The sequence below is a fragment of the Elephantulus edwardii genome, unplaced genomic scaffold (genome assembly GCF_000299155.1).
Source record: "Elephantulus edwardii isolate Elephantulus edwardi_28Jun2011 unplaced genomic scaffold, EleEdw1.0 scaffold00016, whole genome shotgun sequence".
NCBI classification, from domain to species: Eukaryota; Metazoa; Chordata; class Mammalia; order Macroscelidea; family Macroscelididae; genus Elephantulus; species Elephantulus edwardii.
Window position 1 is genome coordinate 9,985,915 of NW_006399766.1, and position 27,721 is coordinate 10,013,635.

The 27,721-nt window shown below is 43.1% G+C and overlaps 1 protein-coding gene across 5 annotated transcripts in view; it reads left to right on the forward strand.

Moving 5' to 3' along the window:
• DMD (dystrophin) overlaps positions 1–27,721 on the forward strand; it is a 1,058,866-nt gene that overhangs the window by 958,699 nt on the left and 72,446 nt on the right. For all 5 annotated transcript variants that reach the window (XM_006881772.1, XM_006881771.1, XM_006881773.1 and 2 more), the window contains 3 exons: positions 5,286–5,487; positions 7,926–8,011; positions 10,441–10,598. In XM_006881772.1, coding sequence (XP_006881834.1) covers positions 5,286–5,487; positions 7,926–8,011; positions 10,441–10,598 — 446 coding nt within the window. The remainder of the gene's footprint in view (positions 1–5,285; positions 5,488–7,925; positions 8,012–10,440; positions 10,599–27,721) is intronic.

The window sequence follows — 27,721 nt, forward strand, 5'->3', positions numbered from 1 at the left end:
AACTCAGGAACCATTGGTGTGATCCTTGTACTTAAGCCTTATTCTCTTCATTTGGAGCTTTTTCCTGTTTACCCTTGTCCCCCTTCACCCCACAGTCCTCATGCTTGAGAGACTCTACCAAATGACCCCTTTTTTTCAGTGACTGTGAAGCCCGTAACATCCTCTGTATGTGAAAATAGCTTTTGAAAGAGAGGGTCTAGTAGAACATATTTAGGCTTTTATATTATCCTGAAATATATATTTCCTAGTGGATAAAGGAGTGTCTGTCTGTCTCTCTCTACCCCCCTCACCCCCTTTTCTCCCTCCCTCTCTCCCCTTCTCTCTACCCCCCTCCTTTCCTCCCTCTCTCTCTACTCCCACCCCCACCATGGTTTTTTCCTAAATGGAATTTTGGTCTGTTCTTAGGAGGGCCTATACTTGGAAAAGGACACCATGTTCGGCAAATGGTCAGTGAAGGAGGGAAGCAGCCTCAGTGAGTGATTGTAACAGTGGGCTTTAGAGTGGCAGAGATGATGACGGTGGCACAGGATAGGTAGGGTAAGGTTCTGATCTATCCTTCGTAGGGTCACTAGGAGTTGTAGTTGACTCGATGGCATCTGACAACAACAGCAGCAGCAACGTTGAAGTCAATGGATAGAAACTCATTGGCAATGAACCTCTTCCAACTCAGTGACACTTCAACTGTCTGGTTTTGGCAGCTGTCAGTTTTATGGGAGGAGACTCTTGAGGATTCACACCAGTGACCTCTCAGTTAGCAGGGCAATGTGTAATATGTCATATGCTCACAAAATTACGTTGGCTGACTGCTTATTGAAGCTTCTAGAAATAGCCAATCATTAGGAATAATGCTTCGTCCAAGACTTTCAATGTTATCCCTCAAGATGCTGCTTTTGAACTGTAAACCCTAAGCCTGTGTGCCAAAGGAATTGTCCCTATGCGTTTTATCACCTCCTTTCAGGTATAGTGTGGATTAAGAACCCTAAAACAAAACTGAGTACCTCAAGAGAAATCAAACCCACTGCTATCAAGTGGCTTCTGACTCTCAGTGACCCTGTAGGGCAGCGCAGACCTGGCCTATCGGAATTGCAAAGCCATAAATCTTTACAGAAGCAGATTTCTACATCTTTGTCCCATAAGGACAGCTGGTGGGTTTGAACCACTGACTAATAGGCTTGCAATCAAGTGCTTGATCAATGAGCCACAGGGATCCTTACATACCAAAGTAGAAGTCTTTTTCAACATGGTGTGAAAGTGCAGTTCTGTTTGCTGTGTTTGTTTTGGGAAATGTGTCCCCCTACTTTTCTGTGATGGATTACTCTTGTGTTCAAGCGCATCCAGTTTTAGCAGAGCACACTGCACCATATTTCTCTCCTAACTCTGTCAAATAACTCCTGTTATTTCAGAGCAGTTGCTTTATTCCCCTCTGGAACTATTTAGACTCCAAATTTTCTGCTCCGTGTGCCACCCATTCACCTGCACAGAGACAGGCGTAAGCCTGAAATCTACAGTTCATTCCATTTTGCTCTTTGCCCACCTTTTCATGTTTTACACGTGTAGATGACACTATGAATGGACAAGTGAGTTTAGAAATTCTCACTTGTTAGTTACAGTGTCGTGGGATATAAGGTAAAAAACGTATAGTGATGAAAGAGTAAAAAGGAGAGGGAATAAAACCCATTCATATCTGAAACCAAACTGATTGCCATTGACAGTTCTGACTCCCAGTGACTCTGTAGGACACAGTAGAACTGCCCCATAGGATTTCCAAGAATTTACTCTTTATGGAAGCTGACAGCTAGCTAGCTCACTGTCCCACAGAGTGGCTGAAGGGTTTGAACTGACTACTTTCTTGTTAGAAGCACAATGCTTAACTCACTATGCCACCAGAGCTCTTCCAAACTACTCACAGCTTCCTTGACTTCATAAGGACACACGTAGGGGATTCTGGTAACCATTCCTCTCTTCCCATAACAAACATAGGTACTGTCTGTCTGTTTTGTTTTTTTTTTAATTCATTGTTGTATACTTTCTTCCCCCTCCCTCTCCTCTCCCTCCTCCAGCCCACCCCACAATGCACCCCTTGTTCAAGATTGTTGTCATACATATAATGTCCAATCATAGATTCCTTTTAGACAGTTCTTTCCCTCATCTGTTCTCATGCACTGTTCATTATCTATCCACTCTTTCTTCATTCTCTCCCCAACTCCCCTGCCACATCTGTCCTATTTTATAACAGCAGTGTTATATGGTATTTATCCTCATATGACTGAGATAATCTCACTCAGCGTAATGTCCTCCAGGCTCCCCCATGTTGTGTCATGTTTTATGAATTCATTGTTTTTCAGTGCTGCCTTATACTCCATTGTGTGAATGTATCATAGCTTTTCCTATCCCTTCGTTTGTTGATGGGCTTTTGGGTTGCTTCCATCTCTTTGCTCTCGTGAATAACGCAGCCATGAATATGGCTGTGCATAGGTGCTGTGTTTCTAAATGCTCATATCTTCACTTGAAAACTTGACGTCTGAGGAGCTGAGATACACGGAAGACAGAACGGAAGTTCTAGTGTCTCTACTGTCCTCTCCTCTGCCTTTGCGTCCTCATGCCATCCTTCCTGCTTGCATTATTTTTCCACTCTTTATTCTTTTTTTTTCCTACCTAACTTCTCAAATCAGCCACCCATATTTTGTCCCTTTCTGCTACTTTAAACATGCTGCCAGCTTCCGTAAAGGGCAGTCACAGCTTATCTTTAGAGTATTTTTAAGCAAAATACACAGAGACACACACTCACAGTCACACACTCCCCCCCTTTATTTCTGCAAGGTGACTGGGCTCTGATTCATGGCAACCCCAGGTGTGTTAGTGTGTGTGAAATATGTGTGAACTGTGTTAAGAGCGCGTTATAGGGCTTTATCAAGGCTTGATGGATAATATTTTCTGAAGCAGATTGCCAGGCCTTTCTTTAAAGGCACCTCTGGGTGGACTGACACTTCCTTTAGCAGCCCAGGTGCCTTAACTCTGCACCACTCAGGCATGCCTGATCAAACCACAACTCAAACTTGCTGCTGTCAGTTCCGTTCTGACTTGGGGCAACCCTGTGTATTACAGAGCAGAACTGCTCAGCTGTCATCTTTATGGAAGCATATGACCAGGCTTGTCTTCTGCGGTACCGCTGGACGAGCTCACACAACCAAACTCTAGGTTATTAGCTGAGGGCAAACAGCTAGTGCCACCAAAGGACCTTTGCAGGCACTTCTAAAACACAACCGAAACCCAGATCGACTGCCATTGCATCAGTTCCACCTCACAACCAAAAGATTGGTGGTTCAAACCTACCAAGCACCCCGGAAAGGAGAGAAGGAGGCAGGCTGCCTCCATGGGCTTAAAAACCTGGTGGGCATGTCTCCTCTGCCCGGGAGGGCTTCTGTGCCTCACTGAAGCACTGCTGCTTCAGATTTGAGGGCAACTAATATGTGGAAACACACCGCTTTAGTCTGTGGCATCAAAGGCAAAGCTTCTGCTTGTACCACCAGGTCTCCCCCAGGCTTCAGGGAGAGCTTCAAGGATTCTTTTTATTTTTTTTTCCCTTTGCAGAAAAGAAGAACGTGCACTACATCAGTATCAACCTTCACAGGCATTAACCACCATTTTCATTTTCTTTTTCTGAATATTTAATTAGAACTAGCCACAAATTACCAGTAAAATCCAATAAAGCCTCCAATTTGCATCTGTTTTCTGCTGGGAACTCCCTTTACTGTTTGCACTAACCTGTGTGTATCTCCCGTTGCATTTATAATTGTGCTGCCTCTGCCTTCTCCCCCCCCCCCCCCCCCCCCCCCAGATGCCTGAGAGATGTACTTAATTATCATTGATTCCTTGTCTCCAAGGCCTGGGAATGGAGACCAGGGCTAAGGTGTAAACTATGTTATAAAAGCAAAGTTGTTTCATATCCAATTTGGCTAATAAATTGGCTTTAGAGCTTCATGACACTTGGGAGTGAGTAGCTTGCAATTCGCTGATGTTGGCCAAGGTTGAAGTTTCACTTTTGTTAAGTTTTTGTCCTTTGGCAAATGCTTAAATACCACCCTCCAGATCAAGGGAATTCCACCCTCGCCCCTCAGCCTTATGAAGTTCTTGGAGGACTTGAAAGATACATTGTAAGAGTACGGTTTGGAGGTGAGAGGTGAAATAGAAGAGCCTCAGATTTGAAAAGTGGAGAGATTGTGCCATTAACTTCAGTTTGCCTAGAGGAAAGAAAAAAAAAAAAAGATCAGTGCCCTTGATTGCATTGAGGTAGCGGAGAAATTCCGAGGTGAATACTACCTCAAAGACAAGCATACTTAGCGGTTCTAAAGCCGAAAACAAAGTGTAGAGAACCGTAACCTCGTACTGTGAACTGACTAACCTTCTTCTATACCAACACGAGAGAGTTTTGCCACGATTGCTTTCAGAATCTCTAGTAAAACTGGGGTCTCCCTCCCACTTTCTAATTCAGATCTGAAGGGCTGTGTTGATGTAGAACACTGTTACTGTTCAGTGCTGTGAAGGTTGCTCTAACTTGGAATGACCCTGTCCTCACATTCTCTTCTGTGTTCAAACCAGTTGTTACAGCTATTATGTCAACACATCTCCTTGAAAGTCTGCCTTTATTTCACTGACCCTCTACTTTGGCAAGCACGATATCTTCCTCCTTGAGCTGACACTCCCTGATAAGATGCTCAAAACATGTGAAATGAAGTCCCCCCGCCCCCCATCTTTGCTTCTAAGGAGCGTTATGGCTGTAGTATCATTGGTTTTTGTTGTCGTTGTGTACCAGTGGGTCGGAAATGACCCACAGCTGACCCTCCAGCGGGTTTTCACAGTCAGTTGATCTCACTGGAGGAGTTTTTCCATCCTCCTCTTGTGGAGCAGCTGGTGAATTTGAACCCCAGGCCTTCGGGATTGCAGTGCAGCTTCTTGCCCCTAGGCCACCAGTGGGACACAATAGGTTCTCTCAACCATCACGTATTCTCATTCTTTAGGGATGGAGCATACCATCCTGTCCTGATGCCATTGAGATTTGAGAACAACCTGAGATCCTGAATAGTGGCCAATCCTGTTAGAGAGCTGGGTGACAAAAATCACTGTTCTTTGAAACAATGGTAGGGCTCGGGGTCGTTGTATAGAGTAGGAGATGAGAGCGTAGTACCAGGATTCTTAAAGGAAGCTATGCTAGTGAGAGGGAAATTCTGTGCCCCCCCCTTTTTCCCCTCTTTGAAACAGTCATGATTTTCTGTGGCTTTTTGCAGTGGATCTCTTGAGTCTGTCTGCTGCATGCGATGCCTTGGACCAGCACCACCTCAAGCCAAATGACCAGCCCATGGACATCCTGCAGATCATTAATTGTTTGACCACGATTTATGATCGCCTGGAGCAAGAGCACAACAATCTGGTCAACGTCCCTCTCTGTGTGGACATGTGTCTCAACTGGCTGCTGAATGTTTATGACACGTACGTATGGCACGTTCTTGTCGGGAACCAGGAGACAAGGCTGAGCCCGCAGACAGCATGGTGATGGCGCACTTAATATTGCACCAGGGCCCAGTGTCTAGAGAAAGAGAATGAGTTGTCAGCATGAAAGTTTCATGAAGCTGTGTGACCTAATGCTGTCCTTGTGATAAATCATTTGTGAGTTCCTAGAGTCGAAACGTATCTCCGTAAGAGAGGAGTAAGAGACAGTGAGTGTAGATTGCACTCAGATTAGAAAGCCAACACACACAGGAAAAAAAGCCCACGATCTTAATTTGTCAAGTAGGAGGCTTAATCAGTGTGCAGTCGTCGGTCCTGTCTCTCTCTCTCACCTGCGTACTCTGGCGATGCTGGAATACCTGTCACCCGATCAGAGTCGTGGCTCAGCTCGTTCTCCAGAGGCTTTTGCAATCGACTAGGAACTGATAAGCCAGACAAAACAAACCAACCCCCCCAAAAATGAAGCAACTCGAGCTGCTCCAACAGAAGACATTTCTTCTTTAATAAAGTTTTACAGAGTTTCTGTTTGGCACTTCCATTCATCACTCTCAGAGAGTAATTGGAGTTGTTCCCTCCCCCACTTTGGATTGCATGTAGAGGAGATCCCCAATTCTCATTTTTGTTCTCGGCTTAATGAAGACAATTGATGGTAGCAGAAGGAATTGGTCCTGATTTTGATGGAATTATTTGTAGACCTCAAAATTATTACATGCCTCATTTCACACATCAAACAAGAACATCTCCCCAGTTGGAAAGCTAGGGAGATTTTCTGAGATGGGTTGCATACCAACAGCTTTTCCTTTCACCTATAACTGTATACTTTTTTGGTTGTTGTTGATTGCCATCGAGTCAAGCATGACTCATAGCGACCTTATGAACAAAAGGCCTGCAGCCTTTCTAGAACTATCATCATTTATCAAAGTTCATAGAGTTTCCAGAGAGAGGCATGTGGTTTAGGAAGTAGATGCCACTCCTGCTTCTAAGTATACTTCTACTACCTCCTTAATAAAAATGTAAACCTCTTTTTTCCTTTGTTATTTTGATAAGGTTTTGGTTGCAAAATTCCAGAACCACCTGGCTATAGAATCAGTGTTAATTATCTACCAAGCCGTTGAATGTGTTCAATTTTAATTATGGATTACATTTACATTTGCTTTGAGAGGGGTCATATTCAGGTCTTTCCTCAAACATATCTTGGCACCGTTTGCTAACAGATGACATATGAATGGATTCTGAACATTTAACTTCCATTCTCCCTACATGAAAAATTTTTGAGAGCATGTTTAACTCTTTGAAGATCTGAGTTAGTTACAGTTAAAAAAAATTGATTTGTTAGACTTTGATTTACCTTTTTTTTTAAAAAAAAAAACCTTCCAATGATTATGATTTTGCTAACAGCTTAGCATCAGGGAATCACTGATGTTTGATAGTTAGAGTTAATGAATTGTACCAGATCACAGATGCGCATACTGGCTCTTCACAAGAGATAGCAACAACAAAGTCCTATCTGTTGTTGTGATATTTTTTTAAGTGCTAGGTGGTAGATTTTGTCTAGATCTCTTTTGACCAACATTTGAGGTCTGGCTGCTGCTTGTAACAAAATTAAGAAGCTGGTCTTGATGGAAAGATTGTTCATTAAATACAGAGTGGACACTTTCCCATGCTGATTTTGCAATTTCTCCCCATGGACAAAATGAGCTTGCTAATAAATTCAGCAAGTGGAACGCTCTCCCTTCAGCTCTCTAGGTGAAAAGTGAAGATACACATCTTATGAAAACATTGATGTGTTGCTATAGGTGATCTGCAAGTTCCTCTTTATTTATAGCATACATCTGAATGCTCTCTAATAGAAAGGATCGTTTTTCTTACAGCGATAAGCATGCATTTTTCTATAATGTGTCATGTGTCCTGTGGTGATTCATTTTCTTCTCTGTAATGGCCAGTCTGAGGGAAATGTGAGAAAGTATCGAAGGGAGCAGAGCAGTCAGTTCTTGGTGGCTTTTTTGGCTTCAGTAACCAAAGTAGGTCATTTGCTTCACTAACCAAAATAGCTTAGTGCATAGTAGTAATTCTTCCACTTACTGACTTAAATCCAGGTGACTCTCCGTAGATGAAAAGGAGGATAATTTTCCCCATTTTATGTAGAGCTGCTCTTGCACTTCAAGGAAGGGCTTTTAGGAATGGAAAACGTGGTATATATTCATGGTTTCATTGGTCACATTTCCATTGCGTTCTAGGTCAGCAGCCAGGTAGATAATATACGCAGAAAAGTTCCCAACAGTCTAAAGAACTTTCCATAACCAAGTTTGGGTTGGTTTTTTATATTTCTTTTTTTCGGGTTTTTCCTTCCCTTAACTACGAATTATTTATCCCCTAGTAAAGTTTCAGTAATTGTTTTCTGGTTTGATTATTCCTAACAGGGGGCGAACAGGGAGGATCCGTGTCCTGTCTTTTAAAACCGGCATCATTTCTCTGTGTAAAGCACATTTGGAGGACAAGTACAGATGTAAGTCATGTATATTAACTCGGTATTCTTTTATTAATGGTGGCTAATTACCCCAGTGCTCGATGGGAAGTGACAGAGTGTTCCAGTTTGACAGCAGGGTCCTCATGCAAAGATGTAGAACTGCTTCCAGAGTGTCATAAAATTTGGTGTGTGTCGTTCCTTGTCATACATTAACGTGCAGGTATTTAAATAGAGAACGGGGATTAACTTCTCCCGTCCGAGTATTATTTCACATTGCATTGACTGGGGCTGAATCAAACGCATGTTCCTAGGGGGTAAAGTCTGATTTCCTAACCCCTTTGTATAAAGCAGAAAAAATAAATGGGAGAGTTTAATCCGCACTCTTGCCTCCTCTTTGGAGCCTTATTGATAGACTCCTAGCTGGCATTCATGCCCAAGACACATTGTTTATTTTATAATCATCTTACTGTAAGTGGTACTGCCACATCGGCTTCTGTGAAGAGACGAACACTGTTTGAGAGGCGGATAGCTTGCCATTTCTTAAAGGGTAAATACCATCTTATAGACTTTCATTTTGATTAGCCATTGGGTTTTCCTGCTTAAAAAGGGTAAAGCCAAATGAAAAGCAAATGCTAAAGGGGTGATGGTCCCTAAGTCTAAGCCGCTGTCCATTGCTATTGTGAAGGACTTCGCTTGTTTTCCCCCTTCTAAATATTTGTGAGAAATCTTTTCTGAGCAAACTCAGCCTGCCTTGCTTTTTCCCTTCCCCCCCCCGCCCCCACTAAGGCCTAGCTGTACAGGAATGAGCAGATGGGCTGGGTTGAAAGATTTAAAGGAGACAAAGGAGGTGGAATTCCTCTAAAACTCTGTCTTCCTGCCCCTCCAGAAGTCAGCTGCAGCGTACGTGGGCTCTTTTCGCTCAGGCTTTCTTGTCTTTTCCACTTGAGTTTTCCGGCTCTGAGAACCAAAGGAAAAGAATGGAGGAGCTTTTTCAAGAACTCTTTTAAAATGTATTTTAGAGAAAACAGAGTGAGCCAGTGCTCTTTTTTGCTCCTCCGCCTCGCTCTTTCCCATTCTGTTCCTCTCCATTGCTTTTTGTTCCTTTGAATTTTTGTGGGCTCACAATATTGTGGTGGTGCTGTGCTGTGCTGTGCAGCCGACTGTTACTCACAGCAGCACTCCAAGCAACAGCTTTTAAACTTGCCCTGTTGCGGACCTTCCCCACAATATGCTTAAGCCCACTGGAGTAGTCACTGTGTTGCAGTATCTTGTTGAGGGTCCTGTTCCTTCCTCTGACCCCCCCCCACCTTTCCCAGCACGAGGTCCTCTTGCAAAGACTCACCCCTCCTCACAGCACACCCGAAGGACGTGAGATAAAGTTTCACCAGCCTTGTACCCTGGTTGCACTTCAAGACAGTTCTTTTATCAGCCCGTAGGATACTCGGTATTCTCCTCATAACTTAGTTTATAATCTAACCTAATCAATGGTATAAACATAATACTAAAGTGAATGGGCAAGGGAGCTACTGTTTGTCTTTCAGGCAACTACCCAGATAAAGAAATGCATGTTTTGTCATTTGAGGGGGAAAAATATTAGCTCCAAACTGGTACACTGGAACGTACTCATTTATACTTTGAAAAGTCTATGTTGAAAACATGATTTAAAAGCTATGTCGGTGTCAGTGATCTCAATTTTGTTATTACCTTAAAAATACCATTAAAATTTTTTAAGTTGTTAGTGTTTAAAGTGTGCACGTGGCTGGGTAAAGCTTGCTCAGGTTGACTTTTGGAGGGAGACCTAAAATACAAGGTTTGGCAAAAAGGATTTTATTTCTGAGAGCACAACACATATGACTGGTGTTTGGTAGATTCATTCATTCTTTCAGCAACATGCCTGGGCATCAGTATCCACCGGATTCTATTCTTCGAAATACTTAAGTCACTGTGGATACACAGTTCATCAGAAACATTGCCTGTCAGTGATAGCGCCATGTGCTAGATCAAATTACACATATGTACAGCAAGAAGGAGTCCCAATTTTAGTATTTTTTCAAATAGTTGATGTCCAAAGAGGACAGGCTTTAGACCAGTTTTCTGGTTCTTAATGTGAAAACGTGATTGAGTGTAGTTATATCCTGTTTTGTTGTTTTTGTGTTTGGTTTTTTTAAAAAACAAATTTTCCCAAAGGAATGTGTTCTGTCTTATAAAACCTGGTGTCGACATTATGTGCAGGCTAACATTTTGAGCCGAGCTGCAGTTTATTTACAAATTGTCAGGCTTCATATGGGCAATGATGATTAACATGGGCCATGAAAATAATGTCCAGATTAGCATAAATTAGAACTGAGTGACCCCCTCTCTGTTGAAACGGAAATGACATTGGCTCTGATGTAAGTTCGGTGTAATCACCTTGGATCCACCTGGTACCACATTTTGACTTCTGTGGCTTTTTCTTCTCCCCTTGGTAGACCTTTTCAAGCAAGTGGCAAGCTCCACAGGATTTTGTGACCAGCGCAGGCTGGGCCTCCTCCTGCACGACTCTATCCAAATCCCAAGACAGTTGGGTGAAGTGGCATCCTTTGGAGGAAGTAACATTGAGCCAAGTGTCAGAAGCTGCTTCCAATTTGTAAGTTATTCAGCCTCTACAATATATTTATTGTTTTGTGTTTTGTTGTTATGTACCATTGAGTTAGAACAGACTCAGAGCTGACCCCCCCAGTGAGGTTTCAGAGGCTTTAAATCGCATGTAGATTGTCTGTCTTCTCCCACAGAGCAGCTGGTGGATTCCAGCTACCTGCCGTGCCAACTGTTTACCCCTCGGCTGCCAGAGCTCCCTTTTGCATTTTACAAGTCAATAATAAAAAACCCCGTAGACCTTCAGTTTCTCACGCAAGCTCTTCAGAAAGCAGGCAGGCCAGGACCTGTGAAGATTTGAATTTGTGGAAGCAGTGGCTTCTGGGAAATGCTTTCTGCAGGGTTAGTGTGAGGGGCTGGGAGGGTTGGAGTCTACAGTGGTTCCAAAAATAAGTCTCCAGCCACAGCAATCCTTTGTCAGTAGGAAAGGAATCTTTGAGGGGTGATCTCTCTGGGGTTCTGGTTCCCTCAAACTCTCATCATTATAGGAGCCCTACTGGCATAAAAGGAAGTTCTGGTGGCACAGTTCAGAGAGAGTAGCGCTGCTAACTGAAAGGCCGCACCGCTCAAGAGGTTCAAATCCATCAGGACTCGGTGGGAGAACAGTGACTGGCCTGCTTTTGTGTAGTTCGCAGCCTCCAAAAACCCATGGGAAGGTCAGCAGGGATAATTTGAGTGTCATAGTAAGTGTAGGCCTGAAAACGGAAAAGGCAAAGGTTTGAATCCACAGGATGCTCCATGAGACAAAAGTACGGCGTCTGCTCGGTAAAGAGGAACCTGATGTGGCAGTTTGACCCTGTTGTCTGGGGTTACTACGGGTCATATTGGGCTGGGCAGCAATGCAGTCTTGGTTTTGCTAGTGCAGTAGTTAAAGCATTGAACGTTGGCTGTTGAAACCCATCAGCTGCTCTCCAAGGGAATGATGTTGCAGTCGGCTCCATAACATAACATAACATAACATAACATAACATAACATAACATAACATAACACCACATAACACCTCGGGGACACTGAGGGCCAGTTCTCCTCTGTCCTGTAAGGTCACTGTACATATTCACCCGGACTGGATGGCAGATGTCTTTGACTTGAGGTCTATGATTAGAACCTTTATGATGGCTCTTGGTAAAAAGCTAATAATGATGTTGTGTACCGTCGAGTCAGAACCGACACACATAGCTGACCCTCTGGTGGGTTTTCAGAGGCAGTTAAGTGCACGGGAGGAGATTGCCCATCCTTCTCCTGCAGAACCTCGAGCCGTGTGCCTTTGGGATTGCAGTGCCGCTTCTTACCACTAAGCCACCAGAGCTCCCTAAAAGGCTATTATAGCTTTCACTTTCAAAACATTTCCTTCTGGCCTTTGTAGTCTACTGCTGTCCAGCACTTCCTCTGCATGCTTTCCATCCTCTTCACTTTCTCTCCTGCTCCCTCTTTGCCACTTGCTAGGGCCCCAGACCACTGTCTTCTTCCCCAGACACCACTATACTCCACTAATGGGCATTTGGGCCCTTCCCCTTTATTATAAGCTGGCAGCTACTCCACAGGAGAGAAATGACAATCTCCTCCTGTGCACTTCCATGGCTCTGAGCACCCACTGGAGGGTCAGCTAAGAGTTGGTGCTGACTTGACGGTACCCGACAAGGTAATGCTACAATGAACATCTTTATGCAGTTAGCTCTTTTCAGTGATTGAATTTGTTCCATTGGCTAAATTCTCAAGAGGGGCATCAGCAGACTAGATGATAGAAACATCTCTGTGGACTCTCAGACACATTGCCAGATGGCTTTCTGGCAAAGGCAGCTTCCATTTGTAATACCATCAGCCTTGAAGGAGGAAGATGTTTGCACTGCAACAGGACACATCATATTCATGAGGATGTTTTTAAATGGCCACGAGCCATATTTCTAATACAGTGTTCAGTCCATTCTAATCGCACAAATGAGAGCCAAGAGTTGTAATGGAGAATGGCTTTATAGAGTCGGGTTAGACCTCACACCCAAATGTCCCCAAATGTGCATATACGATCACTAATTTTGGTCTCTTTGGGTGATTGCGGTGGGTGGTTGTTTTTATTTTATTTTTTTTACATATTTCTGCATTCATATTTCTACTTCTGAAGGTAGAAACTTTCACACAATGACTATGAATGGCCAGAGATAATCTAGGTTCATATTCCTTTTTAAAAAAAATCCAACTGAAAAGAGTTTCCAATGATTTGATGTTTTTAAAGTAATTATTGTTTTCTCTTTTATAAGTTTGGGTTGTGAAGCACATATGCCTGCACTTAATGTGCGTCTGTCTATACATACATGTGTGTGCTGTAACTTGGGTTAAGGGCATGAGTCAGAAAGCAGAGCTGCCAACAGCTGCTTCTAGTTGCTGCCATTTCCATCTCATGGAGACCCGATGTGTGTCAGAGTAGAACCGAACTCAGTTTTTCAGTGACAGATTTTTTCAAGAAGTATGTCACCAGGCGTTTCCTTCCTGAATGGATTTGAACAGCCAGCTTTTAGACGACAGCCTAGCACATTGACTGTTTGTACCACCCACTTCAGAGTAAAATGAGCCCTTTACTCTGCTGGCCTAGTGGCAAGAAGCTGTACTGCAATCCTGAAGGCATGTGGTTCAAGGCCACCAGCTGCTCCGTGGGATGGGCCTTCTCCTGTATGATTAACTGCCTCTGAAAACCAGCTGGAGGATCAGCTATGGGTCGGTTTTGACTCTATGGTACACAACAACAATCAGTAGCAACAAGGTCGTCTGGAGCCATTCCACCCCATCACCCTACTTTGCTAAGTGTGCTGCTGCCCAAATCGTCAGGCCGCCATCTCCGCCATCACCCTCACAGCCGACTCTGCCTGTCTTAGAGTTGACCCTCAGGACCATGGCCTGGGGAACAGAAGCTCTGCTTTCCTTGATTTTATCCTTCCACCCCATCCCTCTCTACCTTTTGGATGGTACTTACGTTTGCTGGCCTCACGTCTCTCGTTTGCTTACTTCTCTGTGTCCATATCAAAACTTTCAATTCAACCTATTCTTGCATAGTTATGACCCAGGCTGGCCAACCTTCAGGCTCCTGGCAATGTCTTCTGTGAGGTTGGGGCCAATTCAGTCAGGATAAGAAAACTAGTAACAGGTGAGTTTTGCAGGTGGCTTTTAGGTTTGTTTGGGATGGTTGTGGTGGTTTTTGTTTGGGTTTTTTTTTTTTCTTTCTCTCTACTATTGTATATTTTTTCAGTTTTGTCTCTGAACCTGTTTTAAACTTTTTTTAAAAAGGAAGAGGAAATATCTGTGGTTCACTTTCTTTTCATTGGCTTTCTTAAATTGTTCTTGGACGTTATCACACATGTTAATTATTGCACTGTTCTCCACATTACATTCTATGGCTGGTATTACTGTTTTTAGTAAAATAGACTGTATGCCTTAGCAATCCGTTTCTTCCCATTGTCCAAAGAATGAAACTCTCATTTCTTTCTTTAACCCTTAGACATTTGCTAATCTGCTTCCCTAACCTCCCCTAGGTCCCTTTCACTTCTATGAAGCAGCTTCCCCTGCTAATTTGTACTTAACCATGCTTGGATTTAATATTATCACTCTTCACAGCAAAAACATTTTACCACCCCTCTGTTCACGTGACTTCTCTCACTTGCTTTTTACCAACGCTTTGAGAGTTAGCCTTTGGGTGTTTCATTTTTAGCATTATTTTGCAGGATGAAGAATTTATGCTGTGTCCCTGAAGCCCCTCAGCTGGGGGAATAGTTAGATTCCTCGATCTATCTGCCCCCATCCTTTACTACCGCACTCCCAGATCTGTTCCCCCCCCCCCCGAGTCCTCTCAGTGTGAAATAGCAGGCATTTCCCCGGATCCTGGTGGATTGAGAGACAGATGTCAGCACAAAGCCAGGAGCAGAGGACAGCCAGCCAGAGTTGGGGAGGAGTTTAAGAAACTGGGTTTTAAGGTATTAGCAGACTTCCTCGTAGAAGATTCTAGGAGATGCTGTGTGCTTTCTGTATGCACAGAGTTAGACGCAGTGGGTATTATTTAGGTTTAGGGAGCCTTTCACCTCTGTAGCAATTTGCAGTCAGGCTGAACAGATCCACTGTGAATGCCTCCTTCAGAATCGCCGTCTTGGCGTGCTTTTTCTCAGCCAGGTGCTCTGGCAGTCACCTTGCCGTTCACTGTGCAGCCTGCGTGAAGATGCGATGTTTGCTGGAGGGAGAGATAACCAGAGGGAACGTTCCCTCTGCCCTTTGTTTGAAGTGTAAGACCTTGTGAAGGGTGCCAGGCCCCTTCCTTCTGCAAGCTGGTGCTCAAAGGCAAGGCTGCTACTTCTGCCTCTCCCACAAGTGCAGTCCTGGCATCAGAGAAGGAGACAGTGCCGTCCGTCTGCAGCCCTTTTCATTTTGTTTTCCTGTCACCAACTGTAAAACTTACTCTTTGTCAAGTCAGTACAGTTGGGCCTGGTGGTGGCAGGAAGTGAGATGTTTTTGCCTGTGCAGTGCTCTCTGGCTGACGTTTTCAAAGTTGCCTTGGCTAGAGTCGCTTTTCCTCACTAACCACTTAAAAAGGAAATCACCTGTCAACTAACTTCCAAGGTTCCCCCCCACCCCCTGCTTAAAAAGCAGTGGAGGTACTTAGAGGAATTATCTACTTAGTTAGGAAATGAAGTCATCTCTCTGGATATGAAAAAGAAAAATTTCTCTTCAGTGTGTGGATGCGACAGTGACGTCTTCACAGACGCTAAGTGAAGCTAAGGGTCTTCGGTAGCACATTGCCATCAGTGTGTGGTTGTTCTATACCGTGCTGTTAGAACTGACTCCCAACTGACTCTCCAGTGGGTTTTCAGAGGGAGGCAGTAAACTGCACAGGAGGAGAATGCCCATCTTTGTCCTGTGGAACAGTTGGTGAATTCAAAACACACCTCTTTATTTGGGTAGCATGACACCTTACAATTAAGCCACTAGAGATCCCTGCAGTCAACGTGTTGTTGGGTACTGTCGAGTTGGACCCAATCCGCAGCTGACCCTCTGGCAGGTTTTCAGAGGCAGAACATCACGCGAGAGGACGCTTCTCAGCCTCCTCCTGTAGAGCACCTGGTGGATTCGAACCTCAGTTGCCAGAGTTCCAGGAAACAGGTTTTTTTGTGGTGGTGGTGGTGGTGAAAGATAGGTTTTTGAAGCTTCTTTTAGAAACATAACTTCAATTAACATATTGCCGCAAATAACGGCAAAATGTGTTTCTAAGCACAGTCCATTTAAAAGTGTGCGGCAGTGTGTTAATGAACAATACGTGGGGTCCTCTTTAGTATTCCGTGAAAGCAACTCTCGCTGACAAAGTAGATTGAGCCTTGAGACCTGCACAGGGCTAAGGCTGTCCTGACCATAGCACAGACTTCCTGAAGGGAGTTGAGAACTCCTACACCTCAGGTTGTAGAGGGTCAAGGACTGCAGCCTACAATATAGATTGAGGCTCAATGTTAAGAAGACAAAGATTCTCACCACTGGACCAATTGGCAGCATCAGGATGGATGGTGAAGAGATTGAGATTGTGCACAGCTTTAGTTTGCTTGGCTCCACAGTCAACACTCTTGGCACCAGTAGACAGGAAATTAAAAGGCGCATTGCCATGGGAAAGTCTGCTGTTAGGGACCTCTCCAAAGTACTGAAGAACAATGGTGTCTATCTGGAGACTAAGGTGCGTCTGATACAGGCCATGGTCTTCGCAATCACTTGTTATGCATCAGAGAGTTGGACAATGACCAAAGAGGATAGAAGGAGAATTGATGCCTTTGAGCTGTGGTGTTGGAGAAGAGTATTGAGAGTACCGTGGACTGCTAGGAAAACAAACAGATTCATCCTGGGAAGAGTTAAACCGGGTGGCTCTTTGGAGGCAAGGATTCTGAGGCTCCATCTAACATACTTTGGACATGTTGTAAGAAGAGACTGGTCCTTGGAGAAGGACCTCATGCTGGGAAGGGTGGAGGGACAACGCAGGAGGGGAAGGCCCTCTATGAGGTGGATTGATTCAGTGACTGGGAAGATCGGGGTGGGAGTGTCGGAGACAGTGTGATTGGCACAGGACAGAGCAGAGTTTAGGGCTTGTTGTACATAGGGTCGCTATGAGTGGCAAGCGACTCGATGGCACATAACACCACCACCACCACCACCTCAGGTTAGAAAACTGAAGCCCAGAGCAGCAGATGGTTGAAGATATTCAACATCCTTCCGTGTAAAAAGAGCAAGGGCCATTCAGGGACAGCCACAGCTGACCGTTATCAACTTCACAAAGGGGAACTGTCTCTGTCAACAGCATTAGTAACACAAAACCAGTTCCCATGAGGTCAGACAGGTCCCCCATGCTTTCAGACCTCTTTCTACTCCTCTCAACACCAGTCTTACTGTTTGCTGGGTCCAAAATCAGATGTGCTATCTCATAGAACCATGTGAGGGAAGTTAAAAGGTTATAATCCAGATGAATAACAGAATACAGATAAGACAGCTCCTGAAATGTGCATGCAGTCATCTCAGTCTCCAGCCTCATGGTTCCAGGCTAGTGTTCCCAGGTGTTCAGTTCTGCCAATATTGACTTTCTAACCCCAGCTGTCCCACAAAATTTTCAGTCCTGTCAATATTGGCTCTCCCCCTCCAAGGTCCCATCTTGCGTCAGATCTCCAGTTTGGCAGTAGGTGAAGCTGAGGCAGAAAGGGCATCCTACATTGTCTTTCTGTCTCTGCAGCTAAACTGGGTTCAGTGTATTCGCAGACTAACCAATCCCTTTGTAGATGGTTAGGACTGGCCAGTCCCCTTGTGGATAAGCTAACATACTGCATTTGCATATTCCCACCATATACATTGTAAAGTCAAATAATGACTAGAAAAGTCATATTGAAATATAAACTTCTTAAGCAGTTATATCCTAACTAGACATCTGGCCCAGCTTTTCTGTGTTCAAAGTCTGGATTTGTTTCTGCTAAACCATCTGAATTTTAAGCAGTTCAAAAGACCACACTAATTGTTAACCTGATCCTTGATACAACTTTCAGGTTGTAATACGATGGCATAGGTAAATTGGTGCCCCCGGCCCAACATAGACATACACACTCTCTCTCATACACACTCTCTCTCTCTCTCACACACACATACACACACATGCTAACACTTAAACACACTTTCTCACATACATATAAAGATTGAGAGCGAGCCTATTTAAAACATTCGACTCTCAATTGCAGGTGCCTAGCTCACCTTCAAATAAAACCACATAACATTTCCTTTTATGTGGGAAAACTTGACACTTTGAAGTGACTCCAGAAAAGAGTCATATATCTGCAAATTGGTATCTGGCAGGGCTCTGAGAAGTCCCTCCCCCACCAAGCCCCCATGTCTTTGTAGTATTTTCTTCTATAAACAGTTTAAGGACTTGATTGTTTAGATAAAATCATGTCTACCAACTTTGTATTCAGTATGCTTCACCTACAAGAGCTTGGGTGTCAAAAGCTGTTTATTTTACATCTGTTTTCTGCCTTCTGTTGTATTCATGCATTCAAAATGAATAAGTTGCTTTTCATATGTCTTCTGTATTTTCATATTCATATGGCAAAAATGAATATCATCGGTACAGTTGCTGTAATCTGGAATGATACCACAATGAGAATAAATTGCAAACTCATCTGATGAGAACAAGTATATATTACTCTCATATGTAAATAATAAATCACTCTAGAGTATCTGGAATAATAAGTGGTAGGAGAGCTGAGAAGTTACAGCCATAAGCTCTGGAATTCCAGGTCTGCTGCTAGCTAGATATGTGTGACCTTGAGCGTCTTCAACGTTGCTAAACCCCAAGCCAATACAGGCAAAGAGGCTAGCACACAGTAGGTGTTCGTGGAGTATTAGCTGTGGTTATCTACAGAGGATCGTGACATGAGAGTATCCCACTAAGATCAAACAATTCCTTTTATCTCTCACCAAGCATCTATGGATCTGGGTTTAGAGACTCTTTATAATTCTATTTTCTCTATGAATGTTAAAATGCCATGCCAGGAGCCTCCTCAGCCTGTTAAACAGCATCCCCTCTGCCAATTGGTCACATTTTATATTTTCCACCCTTAAAATAACTTTCAGAAATGTCTTCCCCTCCTCCCCCGCCCAATAATATGAAAATGTAGATCTTTGTGTAGACATTTTCTTCTTTTCACTTTGAACTAATAGATCCCCACTCATTGCTGTGAAGTCGGAGACAACTCCTAGTTGACCCTCCAGTGGGTTTTCATAGCCTGTAAATTGCATGAAAGGAGCTCGCCCGCTTGTCTCTCCTGGAACAGTGGGTGTAGTCAAACTGCTTGCTTTTGACTCGGCAGCCCAACTCCTGACAGACCAGACTGCCTCACTAGTGAGTGACTAGTAACTAGGCCTTATAACTAAGTCATGGTAGTTGTCTTTGAGTCCTTCCTGTGGAGAGCAGAACAGAAACAAGTGTTTACAAGGCTGTAAAGATTCTGAAACACATCAACACTGCCCACCCCCCACCCCGCCTGCCTCCTGAGGCACCTCGTCATGGGTTTGAAACATCAGTTGATCGCTTCACCATCAGCATCACCCAGGGACTCCAGTTAAGTATTTGGTAAGGATTATTAGAATGCTGCATACATGAAAGGGTAGCACTTCCCAGAATTGAATGGAGACCTTAATATTCCAGTTCAGCTTTCCACTGAGAAGGCTGGCAGCCGTGGAAAGCTTGGAAACATCACTGAGCCCCTCCTAGCCCTGTTCATGGGCAGTTAATTAGAATTCCTGCAGGTCTCAGAAAAGACCTTTTGTCAGAGTATTATCAGCACTGTCTTGGGTTCACTATTGGTTTCTCATTGCTGCTCCCCCCAGCCTTTTGGTATTTCAATTGTAAGCGACTCTGGGCTTAGCTTCATAACTACCGTTTTAATTTGTGGCAGTTTGTTTGGTTAGCTTCTTACCATGGACGAATGGGTTTTTGTGGCACCATTATTTCTGGCTCACATTTCCAGTAACTATACATTGAAGGCAGCTTTGTGTCGTGCTTGAAATCTCTTTCGTTCACACGTTTTATTTTACTTATCAAATTCTTTTCTCCTTCTCTAAGAATGTGAAAATAGAAGTAGTGATGCAAATATCTGTTATTTGCTTTTGAGAGTGCAGCTTGTAATTCTCTTTTATCAGTTCACCATTCATTCCCATTGCCATTTACCGCAAAAGCTCATGGAAGCAAGGAATCTAAAAATGATAACCACTGCCAATGAGTTGAGTGTGATTCAGAGCAACCCTGTTAGATGGACTAGAACTGTTCCCAAACGGTTTCCAAGGCTGTAAATCTTTTTGGAAGCAGACCGCTACATCATTTCTCTTGTGGAGCAGCTGGACGGTTTGAACCACTGACCCTTTAGTTAGCAGTCAAGCACTTTCACCAGAGAATCACAACAGCTTCAGTTTCACCTGGTGTCACTCTTAGACACGAGGAAACATGAGTACAGAACTTCCTCCTCAGAAATCTTTATTTGTTCATCCAAAGTCCTTAGTGTGTATTGATCTCCCCTGATCAGCAGCTTAGTATTTGGGGTAGTTTTTTTAGATTTGACATTTGAGAAATTTATTTTAAAATTTCAGCTTGTTCTTTTTTAAAGCTTTATTTCGTTTTGTTGTTGGTTTTTTTTTTTTTTCATACAGGAAAATTTAGTCTGTTTAGTGTTCTCAAAAAACTCAGTCACTTCTGACTCATTTCATTGGATTTCCAAGACTGCATTTTTTTTTAAAAGACTTTAAATCTTAATATGAGGAGTCTGCCCATTTTCATCCTCTCATACTGAAGATGTGAAGCCTTTGAGTTGGCAGCACAACTCTAGTAGCTCCCCATCAGAGCTCCCCATTTAGAGTTCAGCTGGATGAATTCAGGCAAATGCAGATGCCATATAGCTACCATCACTGCAGTCAAGAGGCGAGATTCCCACCCCCCACCCCCAAATCTCCCATTTGTCCCTCTCTCATCAGCTTCTCCATTCCCAGTCTTTGGAAACAAATGACACTAGTCTTTTGTTCCTATCATTTTGCCTTTCTCTAAACTGGAATTGAAATGATGTGGGCAACAGTAGTGGACAGGATCATTTTGTAATTGTTTGTGAGGCCTGTGGCCTGGAGGTCCTTGGAGAAGGACATCATGCTTGGAAGGGTGGAGGCACAGCGCAGGAGAGGAAGATCCTGGATGAATTGGACTGACACAGTAACTGGCAACGGGGGCTGATGTGTCGGAATTAGTGAGACTGGCTTAGGACCGAGCAGGCCTCAGAACTGTTGTGCATAGGGTCGCTATGAGTCGCAGGTGACTTGATGGCACATAATAACCATATAATTTCTTAAGATGGGTACTTGAGAAAGTCTGCTCTCTGATCACCAATATTGAGATACAGGCCTGAGATACAATGACTATATGTAACACTCCTGTTAAGTAAGAACCACCTAGCATAGTAGAATGCAATTGGGTATACTTAGAGATTTGCATAGATTTAAAAAAAAATCATCTCCCCTGGGGCTATGGTGCTAATTGGTTTATTAGTCAGGTGGAGTGGAGTGCCCGAGGTCAGGACAGTTGTCCTTGAACATGGAAATGAAGAATGGCTAATCACTGTTTGTTATTGTTTGGGCTGCTTTTCTCCTTAATAGGTTATTGGGGCCCTGATTAATATTTACAGCGTTGACCGCTGGCCTCCAACCTGCTCATTATCTTCCTAACTTAACATAAAATACTTGATTTCTACCCAAGACAGCAGTTACGGGAATCCTTTTGCTTCTTGTCTTCATGAAGACAACTCTTGGCCTCTCGATGCTTATTCTAAATGAGATAACAAAGGTCTATTTTTCTTTTCGGAGAGAGGGGAGCGAGCTGGTGGGGAGGGCTGGGCAGGGAGAAAAGTGCGGCAGTGAATGAATGGAAATGCAAAATCTCTGTAAATGTTTATTAAAAGTAATAAAGTAAATAAATTTAAAGAAAAGGAAAAGGAAAGTTTTAAACTTAAAAAAAAAAAATGACCAAGATTTAGGGTCTTGGAGAAAGCATCCAAGCAGATTGTGTTAAGGGGATGTTTTAGGAGCAGTGATGAAGGTACTAGTTGTTGCTGCTGTTTTCTTGAATCGACTCAGAGCAACCCCCATATGTCAGAATAGAACTGCCTGCCCATAGCATTTTCTCAGCTGTAATCGTTACAGAAGCATATCACCAGGACTTTGTCTAGTCAAGCATATGGGTGAGTTTGAACCACCAACCTTTCCTTAGACACTGAGGGCTTATCTAATTTGCCACCAGGGCCCTTTGAAGATACAAGAACAGGGAGAAAATCCGCTTTGTGTTGGATTTGTGGTTTTTCAGAAAACTAATCCTGAGGAGCTTTTCAAGTTTTAAACCACTGGCATTAATGCCAGTTCCCCCCTTCTTTCCCCCCTAGTTATTAAAAGTCATTCTTACCCACCCTCCTCCCCCTTGTTCTTTCTCCTGTGGAAGTGGCCTGAGAGAATCAATGGGTTTGAGCGCATGCTTTATTTTGGAAAATTCTTCAAACAGAAAGAAGGATGGAAAGGAGGATACAGTGAACATAGGGATCCTGTACATCTGTCCAACTGCAGTTAACATCTTTCCACATTTATCCTCCCTTCCTCCCCATGTATGTGTGACCATAAGTACATATACACGCACGTTTCCCCCTCTTTACCATTTAAAAAATAAGGGACATCACAACATATAACCCCAATGCTTCCCACCTTTTGTCCCCCTTTTTAAAAGGGACATTCACCTACATTAGTGCAGTGCCATTACCACACTCAGATTTGACGTAAGTTTTGTTACTTTCTGCTCAGCCCACATGGAAATGGCCCCACTGCTCCCAGAATGTCCCCCAGAGCTCTTTGTTTTCTTCCAAGCTCCAGTGAAGGCTTTTCATCTGGCATCTGCTTGGAGTGTCTGGGTACTTTTCTTTATCTGTAACGGTCTATCAGTCCATCTTGATTTCACTTTCATGGCAGCAGCATTCTACAGGTGCCCAGACCCTTCTCTTGAAGAAGGTCCCATGTTCGGAATGTGTCTCGTTGCATCCTCAGGATTAGATTCCAGTTTCCAATCTTGGCCAAGGAAATGATGGAAGGGATATTGTGTACTTTCTCCTGCATCGCATCCAGGGGAACAAAATAGTAGATGATCTTATTGATGATGCAATGAATGGCAAAGTGAAGTTTAAAAGATAGAAAGTGATCTTTTCTTGTTAGATGCCATTGACTTGACTTTGACTTCGTAGCCTTTCATCCTACAGTTTTAGCATCCATTCAAAGTCCTCCTTGTCTAAGGCAATGATTGTATTGATAGATGCACAGGGAGCTCTGGTTTCTTAGTCATAAGGAATTGTGCTGCCAACACAGAGGTATGTGGTTCGAATCTACCAGCTGCTCCTTAGGAGAAAGATGGGCAGTTTCTACCTGTGCAGTTTGCTGCTTCTGAAAATCCGCTGGGGGGTCAGCTATGGCTTGGTTCCGACTCGACGGTACAACAGCAACAATGCTGGTTGCACAACAGTGAGTTTTTAACTCTACCAATCCTTCAGCATTCATTAGCTGTCTTTCTCCTATAAAGTGACATGCATGTCCCTAAGGGACATCCATATCCCTAAGTGACATCCAAGGTGATTCTGAATGTCCACAGAATGGGATCTCTCAGATTCAACTTTCTCTTAAGACTGTTTTTGCCAGGTCAGGGTTTAAAATGCCAGTCCACAGAATTAACAATCTCCCCACTACCACCACCAGCCCATAGCAATGTAAACATAGTGGTAAGTATATTTCCTTATCAGCTAATTTTTTTTTCTGGGAACAGCAATTTGGTGTGACCAAAACATATGTGGGCTTTTTGCTTGCTTAATGAGGACAGAGAAGCTCATAGGCTTGTTTCTTTTCTTCTTGCTGCTTTTGTTACTTTAATGTATTTTCTCAGTCTGCATAGCACACATGCACCATAGCAGCTAATGGTAGAGAGGATTGCTAATGCCAAAACAAAGGTGGAGGGAGTCGAGCACAGAGATTGTGCACATTTCTCACAGTGCTTATACCTTCTCGTGGCTTTGGGTAGATAAGACTAGAACTCATTTTGAGATTGAGTGCCAGACATTTTCATATATCTATATATCTCCATGTTTTGTTTACAAGGATATTAGTGCCTCTAGCACTCTCAAGCGGAACTCTGATGGTGTAGTCCATAGAGCGTTGCGCTGCTACCCCAAAGGCAATGTGTCTTCATTAGTTTAAACCCACCAGGGGCTCAGTGGGAGGAAGATGGGCAGCGTCCTCCATTAAATCTCCTCCTCGGATTTACATCCTCTGAAACCTGATGGAGGGTCGCTGCTAAGACTTGGAACCAACTCAATGGCAGTGAGTTGGGTTTGGCGTACTCTCAGTATGGGACTCACCAGTTCCAGCGTAGTGGAAACTGTTAATGAGCTTGACTGCTAAACATAAGGTTTGAAGGGTCAGATCTACCGAGAGGCACCACAGAAGAAAGGTCTGGCAATCCATGTCTAAAAAATCAGCCATGAAAATCCTTACGGAGGTCAGTCCTGTTCTGGCTTAGGTAGGGGCCCCATGAGTCAGAATCAACTCAACAGCCCCTGGAACTGGTATTGATCAAGCTAATGATCCAGCAACCAAGTTAATGTTCCAGAACATTTCGGAGATAGGTTTATACATACGGTCCCCTCGGTAATCACTTTTGTTCTCCCCCTTTCAAACCTCTTGAAGCAAAAATATTTTCGTCTTACAAGAACAGAGAGCATCTTGCACTGTGTATTTAACCTCTTGGAGCCTTTTGTCAGCAGTGAAACAAAGGCAAAGCAGATTATCACAATAGTTCCTTATCTCTACTGCTGCTTTGATTATATGCTAAAAGGTATCAGTGGGAAAGGCAGAAAGGGGAATGGATTACTGTGTTTAGTTCAGAGCTTGGCCATTATCAACCAGGTCTTACCTGATCTTGGCGGTGACAACTCTCCTAAGAGCGCTTAGGATATAGAGAACAGTTTTGGACATGAAAGCAGTGTTGTACATACAGTGTAGCTTTTCACACGAGACCAATCACTCTTGACGAGAAGCTGCATAGAGGGAAAGCAGGATGTGTGTGTGTGTGTGTGTGGGGGGAACCCCAGAATGTGTAACCTCATACAAATGATCCCTTGTGCCCTCTATACTATAGTTTCCTTAGCAACTCAAAGGTAAAACCCAAGTCTCCTGTGTCTAAGAGGATCAGAATGCCACCTTTCTTCTGTCTTATTTGTCACATGCCGATTTCATATCGTTTTCTAGGTGGTCTTTTTGTTACTCATTTGATTTTCATCAAAATTGGGATTGTTTGGAAGAAAAGTCATTAATATTCTTTACAACTTGTTCTTGTTCCTCCTTTTATGTGCGTTGCTAGCACAGGCTTCTCTGTTATGTAAAATATTCCACTGGTGCCCTTGGTAGATTTAGAGGTTGTTAAAGAAATTGGAATAACAGCTTAGGGAACAGCCGGGAACTGCCTGTCCTACACCGCCTGACCCTGCCTAGCCATTCTCCTTGTCGTTTCCAGGCTCTGTGTACACACTGTAATTCACAAAACCATTTTGGATAAATTTAAATTGAGCAAAATCTTTCCAAGCACAATAGCTTTTCACAATCGGGGCCAGAAAAGTCAGGTTGTCGTCGACTAATGCCATTTGCTGTTAACAATGGCTACTACATTGAAAGGGTTATTTGGGCTTACCAAAGGAACCTTTTACTGGGGAAAACAACTAATGAAAATAGCCAGGAAGACGAGATTAACCTTTTTAAAAAGCGGTGATTTGTTCCCAGTATTTTACATAAATTTGCCTATGTTTTTCAATAAGCTCGAGATTTTTCTGCATGTACCCATACATGATTAAATATATTTACTTTTTATTCTTCCTTTAAATGGGTAGCAACTCTGCTGAATAAAGCTAAGACACAGGCTTGTGTTTGTATGTTCACACACATGCGTGTGCACAATGCATGCACCTACATTCACACATTTCCTTCTGCCAGTTAGACTGCCTTAGTTTACTTGGGATCCTTATAACATGATTGAATAAATACCTTCCTGGTAGCTCGGGTGGCCTAGTTAGTGGGTAAAGAACAGCACTGCCAACCCAAAGGCAGTCACTTTAAGGGAGAAAGATGAGTAATCTCCTTTTGTGTGATTTACAGCCTCTGAAAACCCACTAGAGGGTCAGCTATGACTTGGGTCCAATTCTATGGCAATGAGTTTGGAGCGCTCTATATAGTGCACAGAATTATCTAGTCGCAAAGCAACTTGATTTCAAAATCTAGGTGTACCATCTACAGCATGCTCCCTTGTGACTTCCAGTTTGAAGTTTTTATTTTCTAGTGGTCCTCTTTCTAACCATTTATTTTTCCACACAGTACTAACCTTTATGTCATTTCATTTCCAAGTAGTAGTTCAACAGACGTAGCATGGCTTCTCAGCTTCTCTTGGGGGCCTTTCAGGGTTCCCAGAGAAGGCTAGAGTTTAGCCCATGGCAGTATATCAATATTGGTAGTTTTGACAGATGAACATGGTAATGAAAGATGCGAATGCTGTGGCAGTGTCTCTCAAGCTTGGCACTGTTGCCATTTTGGACTGGATAAGTCATTGTTACAGAAGGCTGTCCTTATAGACCACTGTGCACTGTAGGATATTTGATAGCATGCCTAATCTATAATCAATAGGTACCATTATCATACCACCAACACCCCCAGTTGTAACCGCTACGGTCTTCAGACATTATCACATGTCCCCTTGAGAGACGGAATTGTCCTTGCTTAAGAGCCACGACTCTAGAGGATGACTGGCTCCCTGTGAGGTTCCATTCAAAAACCTCAGAGTGAATTTTGTGTGTTCCTATATTTTAAGGCAAATAATTTTAAGCATACCTTCCAAATCTGGAAATAGCCTGTGTAGACATTGTTATGACACTGTAATGGGCAGATGAACAAAGCAGCATTTATTTTTTTCAATTATTTAAAAGTAAGCTTTAGATTATTTGGGGGGGGAAGTTATATATTTCTACAGTATAGTCAATCTTCACAAGTTTAATTCTGGAGCTCTTCTAGATGACTAGGCAGTGTTCTTTTTATTCTATCTCTATCCAGATCATATAATCCTCTATTTTATTCATCAGAATCATATTGTAGCTTAACTCCCACCCATTGTTCAATTCAGCAAACTTTAATGGAGACTCTAAAAACCTAGTTCTTGTCTTTAAACAACTTAGAGTTGAAGAATAATCCTACAGACTATCAAAAAACGCAACAGATACATCTTGGGAAAAGTGTAACCACATTACTCCTTGGAGGCAAAAATGACTAAGCTTTGTCTCTTATAAGCTTCGCCTTTGTTGGGCTTGTTGCTAGAAGAGGCTATTCCTTGGGGAGGGATATCATGCTTGGAAAGGTGGAGGGGTCAACAAAAGAGAAGAAGACCCCCAATGAGATGGATTGACACAGTGGCTTTAGCAATGGGCTCAACTATGTCAGAGATGATGAGCATGGCACAGGATAGGACAGGGTTCAGGTCTGTTGTTGAGAGGGTTGCTATGAGTTGTAATCAACTCGACATTTAACAACAAACTCTTAAGAGTGAGTCTAAGTAGAAGTATTCAAGTGCTTCCTCTGTGGTAGTTCATCCTTTTCATCGGAGCATTACTGGACATAGTCTTTTGAAGAATACCTATTTCTTTTTATTCAGTTGTGACACAATTTTTACAAGCTTTGCAACTGAGAGGTCAACTGGATTCTCTTCAGTCATTTGATGGACGCTTGGATTTGGCACTTGCTGAAGTCTCTTCCCATTGCTTTTCTTTCATAACCATGAATTGATACTATTGCCCAAAGAGGAAAATGGTCATTCAGATGGATCCTTAGCAGCCATTCCTTTTTTTTTTTAATTAATTTTCATGAAAGGTTACGTTAGACTTAGGGTTTCCAGTCATTCATTGTTGTACTTTTCAGCAGCCATTCTTAATGACAGAAACCCAAAAGTGATTCTGATCCCTGACATATTTGCT